Source organism: Camelina sativa, chromosome 2, assembly GCF_030686135.1.
Source record: "Camelina sativa cultivar CO46 ecotype springtype chromosome 2, ASM3068613v1".
Taxonomy (NCBI): Eukaryota; Viridiplantae; Streptophyta; class Magnoliopsida; order Brassicales; family Brassicaceae; genus Camelina; species Camelina sativa.
Window position 1 is genome coordinate 14041095 of NC_141881.1, and position 7426 is coordinate 14048520.

Here is a 7426-nt window from a genome sequence, read left to right on the forward strand (position 1 = left end):
CTTTTGAATTTGTCAATGCTTCTATCAGCGAAGGTTCATGCATGCGATATTCTTTAAAAATATCTACGACTTGTCAAAAGCTCTGTGTCATTCGATAGTATGGTAACAGGCACTTCTTACGACAAAACGCCAAGATTTTAAAACATGCACTAGCAAACACATATATTTTACAAAACCAACATTATCTTAAATGTTTCGACAAAAAGTAAAATTTTTTTTTTTTAAATGTAGAAAACCAACATTATCTTAAAAGCTTCATTCGATCAGAGAAAGAAAGAACAAAATCACATCAAAGAGCGTGTTAGTAATCACTATCATGTTGAAAAAAGGTTTATCCAAAGTTTTTGTGGTTTATAAGAGACAACAAAAAGAATTATCATTTATCATTTATCATTTATCATTTATCATTTATTAAGATTTTCAGAGTACAAAAAATATGTCAGTTTCATTATTAATTCTCACTCACACACAAGAAGCTCAAGATTACCATTTAAACCAAGAGATAGGCATGACCACAGTTACGGTTATCACTGTTATGATTAATTAATCACTGGTTACGGTTAGAAATTTTGTTTAACCTTAACTATAACCGTTTAATAAACGGTTACGATTAAAAGACGGTTCCGGTTGAAGTGATTACAATTATATACGGTTACGATTATTTGATAATATGATACGGTTGATATTATTATTTATTTGTAATTATTATGTTCTTTTAGTGTACTCATATTTCTTTATATCATATGATTCATATTAAATAAATAATTATTAGTATATATTACTATATTTTTAAAACGGTTACGGTTAACAAATTACGGTTTAACTATGCGGTTAACCAATGGTTTATACGGTTTTGATTAATATAATATAACCATATATTTACGGTTAACGGTTACGGTTTTTAACCATTTTATACGGTTACGGTCTGGTTAGGGTTCAGATACGATCCGAAATATGGTTACGGTTTAATTATGGTCATGCCTACCAAAAGGTCCTTCCTATAATAATATAAAAGTTTAGGGATTAAATTGAAAATACTCTCTAAATAATATAACAAAATATTAATTTCGCTAAATTATTCAAAAGCCACCCTGGATAATTTCAAATATGTGCTGAATTTATCATAAAGCCCATTAAACAATCGGCCCGTTAGTCGAGAAAAATCGTCACCGGCGTCTTCCGTTTCACCATGTCTCCGTCATCGTCTCTGTGTGTGTCTCTCTCTCTCTGTCTCACATAATCTCGGAGAAGAAAGATCGTCGTCGGGACGAAGAAAGGAGAAAATGAGTGGTCACGATTCGAAATATTTCTCGACGACGAAGAAGGGAGAGATCCCTGAGCTCAAGGAAGAGCTTAATTCCCAGTATAAGGTTTTTTTTCTTCTTCTTAATTTCACTCTTTTTTTTTGTCTTTACATGTGGATCTGTGATCCGCCGCCATTACTACATTCACGATCTCTCCATAGCTGATCCTTTTCTCCTTTATAATTTACTTATTCGTATGCAATTTTTGGTAGATCTGGATTTGAATTTTCAATCTGTAAAGTTTTGTTGCTGTTTTTAGTGGAATTGTTTTTTTTTTTTGTGGGAAGAAGGATGATTCGTTGAGATATAGCTCGAATTGGAGAGAAATTGAGAATGGCTTATGCGTTGGATGTGTGCAATCTGGTAGTGACTTATTAGTGGAGCTTGGTTGGTGAATCAGAACTCGTTAAATTTGTATCAGTGCATTTGTTAGAGGATCAGTGAACTGCCGTTTTGATCTTAGGAGTTGTTTTTGCATAGGAAGAGGCTAGACTAAGCTATTAACTTTAGTACGACTGACATTGTTTGTGCTCAAAGTTACTGTTTAGTAGGATGCATATGTTCATGATATTAAGAAGGAAGGGTGCTTTTCTATTTTGGCTTCAGTTTTGTTAACTTTTCTTGTATACTTTCTGTTTCCTAGGATAAGAGAAAAGATGCAGTTAAGAAGGTTATTGCAGCAATGACTGTTGGCAAAGATGTTTCATCACTTTTCACTGATGTAGTCAATTGCATGCAAACGGAAAATTTGGAGTTGAAGAAGCTTGTTTACTTGTATCTCATTAATTATGCGAAAAGCCAGCCAGATCTTGCTATTTTGGCAGTTAATACCTTTGTAAAGGTAACACTCAAACACCTGCCATATCTTATCCTATAAATCCGAGTGCCATTCCTTTGTTCAGTTTTGACTCTTGGAGGAGAAGAGAAAATTGAAAGGAACTAATTGTTAATTTGTATTCTGCAGGATTCACAGGATCCAAATCCACTGATCCGCGCTTTGGCTGTGCGAACAATGGGCTGCATTCGTGTTGATAAGATCACAGAATATCTATGTGATCCTCTTCAGAAGTGCCTAAAGGTTGAGTTTTAAATCCTACCGCTTCTTTGGAATTTGATACCAAACATCTTTATTGTTGCCCTTAAGAATCTTTTTCATCTTAACTAGTCAGTATTTACACTATCCTCTGCATAATGTTTTCTTTAGGATGATGATCCATATGTCCGGAAGACGGCCGCTATTTGCGTTGCTAAGCTTTTTGACATAAATGCTGAATTGGTTGAGGATAGGGGTTTCCTTGACGCCTTGAAGGATTTGATATCAGATAACAATCCGATGGTTGTTGCCAATGCTGTAGCAGCCCTTGCAGAGATTCAAGAGAATAGTACTAGCCCCGTATTTGAGATCAATAGTACAACCCTTACGAAGCTCCTTACCGCTCTAAATGAATGCACTGAGTAAGTCCTCTCCTTATCGCCGTTTCTATTGTTTCACTGCATTCTGTTTAGTATTGAATATTTATGGCCAGTCGTCGAAAGCTTTCCTAGTCTAAGAACATAAAAAGTATTGACCTAAGATTAGAGGTTAGTGAAACGGTGATGGATTATGAAATTGCTAGCTAGATGTGGTATGGCCTCAGTTGTTTATGCTTTGTCTTCATGTCCATTATCAGACAGCAGTTTGGGAATTACTTTTCATTATTGAAGGTTTTATCTGTAGATAAATGACCCACTATTTTGAATTTTGGGGAAATGAGTGCTGGATAAGCTTTTGTCACCTCCAATTTTAGTACTCACTATGATCACCGCAGGTGGGGTCAAGTTTTTATTTTAGATGCTTTATCGAGGTATAAAGCAGCTGATCCCCGCGAAGCTGAAAATATTGTTGAGAGAGTCACGCCAAGGTTGCAACATGCCAACTGCGCTGTTGTGCTTTCAGCTGTTAAGGTGAGCAACTTTCATTCGTTTTTTTTCCCTTACTGCTAACTGGTAGCTTGTCAAACTTGCTTGTAAACCATCAGTGACACCGTTGCATATATTCTAATGTGCTCCCACTTCTGTTTTATTTTTGGTAATTGCCTTACAGATGATCCTTCAACAAATGGAACTTATTACTAGTACAGACGTTATTCGTAATCTTTGCAAGAAGATGGCTCCACCCCTTGTTACATTGCTTTCTGCAGAACCTGAGATACAATATGTTGCACTTCGTAACATTAATCTTATCGTTCAGAAACGACCCACTATCCTTGCCCATGAAATTAAGGTAGTTTGACCTGTGCTTTGTTAATTCTCAGACGACGCAACTGTTACATCCTTGCATTTAGTACTTATGTTGCAAGTTATCTTTTTTTTCTTTTTTCTTTCAGGTTTTCTTCTGTAAGTATAATGACCCAATTTATGTTAAGATGGAGAAGTTGGAGATTATGATTAAACTTGCCTCGGACAGAAACATAGACCAGGTATCCTCACTGAACTTTACCATCTTCTGTTGTCTCTATTATTGTTGGTGCATATTATGATTTTTTGGGGAAATGCTACTGTAGGTTCTTCTGGAGTTCAAAGAGTATGCCACGGAAGTAGACGTTGATTTTGTTAGAAAGGCTGTTCGTGCAATAGGCCGATGTGCTATTAAACTAGAGAGAGCAGCCGAACGGTGCATCAGTGTTTTGCTTGAGTTGATCAAGATCAAAGTAAACTATGTTGTTCAGGAGGCCATTATTGTCATCAAAGATATCTTCAGAAGATATCCAAACACGTAACTTGACATTTCTTAATGACTGTCAAATGGCATCTTGAATTCATCTTTAAATTTTTTTTTGATGCTATTTTAAATTCCATACAGTTATGAGTCTATTATTGCAACACTCTGTGAGAGCTTAGACACTTTGGATGAACCAGAAGCCAAGGTAATGAACTTTCTTGTTTTCTTGGTTTATTAAATTGAAATACTATCTTAATTTTGACCATAAATCACTGAACTTATAACTGTACATCTATTGGAAAATTGCAACTTAAAAGGCATCTATGATATGGATTATTGGTGAATATGCTGAAAGAATTGACAATGCGGACGAGCTTCTTGAAAGCTTCCTTGAGAGTTTTCCTGAAGAACCAGCACAGGTCCAGCTGCAGCTTCTCACTGCTACTGTTAAGCTATTTCTGAAGAAGCCAACTGAAGGCCCTCAACAGATGATTCAGGTTCGGCCTTTCCCTTGCTCACACTGTTTTATGATTGGATGATGTGCATGTATGTGATGACAGGCATTACGTTATGTTTGATGTTTTCAGGTTGTCTTAAATAACGCTACTGTGGAGACGGATAATCCTGATCTCAGAGATCGTGCATACATATACTGGCGCCTTCTATCTACTGATCCTGAGGTGTGTGTCATCTTGATAATTTATAGCTTTTAGTACTTAGCTAGTCCAGAAGGAATATATTCAGAATTGTTTATTCAAGCAACAATACTCCGTTGAGCTTTCTCTTGAGATATATGGCTGAACTCGTTATTTCTCTCCACTAGGCGGCCAAGGATGTTGTTTTAGCTGAAAAACCTGTGATTACTGATGACTCAAATCAACTAGACCCATCACTTCTTGATGAGCTGCTTACAAATATTTCGACCTTGTCGTCTGTGTACCATAAACCCCCAGAAGCTTTTGTTACCCGCTTGAAAACCACAGTTCAGAAAACAGAAGACGAGGACTTTGCGGAAGGAAGCGAAGCAGGATACTCATCTAGTAATCCGGTTGATAGTGCAGCTTCCCCTCCAGCCACCACAGGTAATATCCCACAGTCGGCCGGAAGACAACCAGCTCCTGCACCAGCTCCTGTGCCCGATTTGCTAGGTGACCTGATGGGATTGGATAATGCCGCTATTGTCCCAGTTGATGAACCCACTACCCCATCTGGGTGAGTTATATCTTGAATAATGAAACTTTCTATCGTAGGGGCTAGTTTATTACATTAGATCACTTTCGGTTGCCTATTTCATACTGAAGCTCATCGAATCTTATGAATTCGATCACAGTCCTCCTTTGCCAGTTGTCGTGCCAGCTTCAAGTGGTCAAGGTCTGCAGATAAGTGCTCAATTATCTCGAAGAGATGGACAAGTATTCTACAGTATGCTGTTCGAGAACAACTCGCAGACGGTACTTGATGGTTTCATGATTCAGTTTAACAAGAACACATTCGGCCTTGCAGCTGCTGGACCTCTTCAGGTACTCTTATCTGAATCTACTTTTATGTCTGAAACTTAGGTACGAATCTTTAGAACTGATATCCGCGTTTGTACTGTTTCAGATTCCGCCAATGCAACCGGGAACATCTGCCAGGACAATGCTACCTATGGTCTTGTTCCAAAACATGTCTGCTGGGCCTCCAAGCTCGCTATTACAAGTCGCTGTCAAAAACAATCAGCAGCCTGTTTGGTACTTCACTGATAAGATTATACTTCATGTTCTTTTCGGTGAAGACGGTAGAATGGAACGTGGAACCTTCCTTGAGGTAACATTGCACTGTACCAAACATCCTTAAAATTTGGACTATTCGCATCTGTTTGGGTTTAGGAAAATAGTGGCAACTGTAAAACCAATTCTGTTAAGGTTTGTATAGTTTCGGGTTTTTATATCTTCAATTTTTACAAGAATATACGTCTTGGTTTGTCTTTTCACAGACATGGAGGTCATTACCGGACTCAAATGAAGTCCAGAAAGAATTCCCCGGGATCACCATCGCTAGCATCGAATCAACTATAGATTTGCTCACAGCATTCAACATGTTCTTCATAGCAAAGCGCAAGAATGGGAACCAAGACGTGCTCTACTTATCAGCAAAGGATCCGCGAGATGTACCGTTTTTGATCGAGCTCACTGCAATGGTGGGCCAACCAGGTCTCAAATGCGCAGTGAAGACTCCCACTCCCGAGATCGCACCTCTCTTCTTCGAAGCTGTCGAGCTTCTCTTCAGGGCTTGATGATTCTTTGTTGTCAAATGCTTTAAACCCAAACCTAAAAGGTTCCAGATTCTTTGTTTTTTTTTTTGTTATCTCCAACCCTTTTTTACTGAGTTCAGTGTATGTAATAAATCCTGTTTGTGTTACTTCCGGTTGGACCCTTCTAGTTTTGGTATTTGTAATGCGCACTCTTTTATTCTAATTCTGGTATTGAAACCACTTTTATTTACCAAACACCATCAAAGAACCAAATCACCATGGATGATTTTGCTACATTGGACCCTTGATGATGCTATTGACAACGCCAAAACTTTCAAACGTTTCTTCTTAATTAGTACACTTGGGACTAGACCAAAGACGGCTTTCACAACGGATGCAACAGCCATCTTGTATTTTAAAAGGAGTATAATTTAAATGCAAATTCCTACTGTTTAGTTTCGGATTGTGAAAAAAAAAAAAATTAGAAGTTTCTTTCAAGAAATGCTAGCAACACACAATGAATATAAAATTTCTTATAAACAATATGGGTATACTTAAGTTACAGTTGAGTATCATGAAAAAAAAGTGAAAGAGCACGACAAGCAGAAACCTTCTCCAAGCAAATGGTCTCATCCTCCTCTAGGTATATTCAAGTTGCAATGTGAAGCTTCTTGGATGGGTAGCTTAGGACAGAACGGTATAGATTCTACATGATGAGGTGGGTACAATGAAATAACTTGGTGTTAAAGAGAACCCCTAAATAATAGACTAACAGTCTATAAAAGAGATTCTTCGTTAGTTGCCTTAAAATTACCCACAACATACTTGTTAGGTTTCTACATCTACAGCAAACAAGAGAGCACCGAGTTACATTTTCATTGCCGCCGCTAATTAGGCATCTGATCTTGATAAGAATAACATGAACTATCTTCGACAAACAAGGCTCTAATGATGATGCAACTTTTATTCATTTCTTGTTAATCTTTTTGTTTATCTAATTATATTTGGTGTGAATGTGTGATGATTTTGATTCCTTTCTTGTGATATTTCTCTTGATTTTAACTAAGCTTTTGGTTCCACCACAACATACAGTTCGATCAATCTATGTTGTATTCATTCTGTGGACTCCTCAATAATTATGTACGTTCGCTGTTATAAGTAACACTTTATTTGATGTGTCTGTAGAAT

At 37.3% G+C, this 7426-nt stretch overlaps 1 protein-coding gene across 1 annotated transcript; it reads left to right on the forward strand.

The window, feature by feature from the left end:
• Positions 1-1048: 1048 nt before the first annotated feature.
• LOC104718871 (beta-adaptin-like protein B) lies at positions 1049-6493 on the forward strand. Its single transcript, XM_010436695.3, has 15 exons — positions 1049-1370; positions 1948-2145; positions 2269-2382; positions 2509-2759; positions 3113-3248; positions 3388-3567; positions 3671-3763; positions 3848-4059; positions 4147-4210; positions 4323-4502; positions 4593-4685; positions 4829-5217; positions 5336-5525; positions 5608-5811; positions 5981-6493. The coding sequence occupies exons 1-15, from the start codon at positions 1284-1286 to the stop codon at positions 6278-6280; spliced, it is 2691 nt and encodes an 896-aa protein (XP_010434997.1). The 5' UTR covers positions 1049-1283; the 3' UTR covers positions 6281-6493.
• Positions 6494-7426: the final 933 nt, after the last annotated feature.

What these genes read in the sequence shown, in the direction of transcription:
- LOC104718871 (XM_010436695.3), top strand. Translation starts at nt 1,284, where the DNA reads ATGAGTGGTCACGATTCGAAATATTTCTCGACGACGAAGAAGGGAGAG. An exon ending in TTGTGCTTTCAGCTGTTAAG is followed by an intron (nt 3,249 to 3,387) that starts GTGAGCAACTTT and finishes ATTGCCTTACAG; the next exon opens with ATGATCCTTCAACAAATGGA. An exon ending in GAACCCACTACCCCATCTGG is followed by an intron (nt 5,218 to 5,335) that starts GTGAGTTATATC and finishes ATTCGATCACAG; the next exon opens with TCCTCCTTTGCCAGTTGTCG.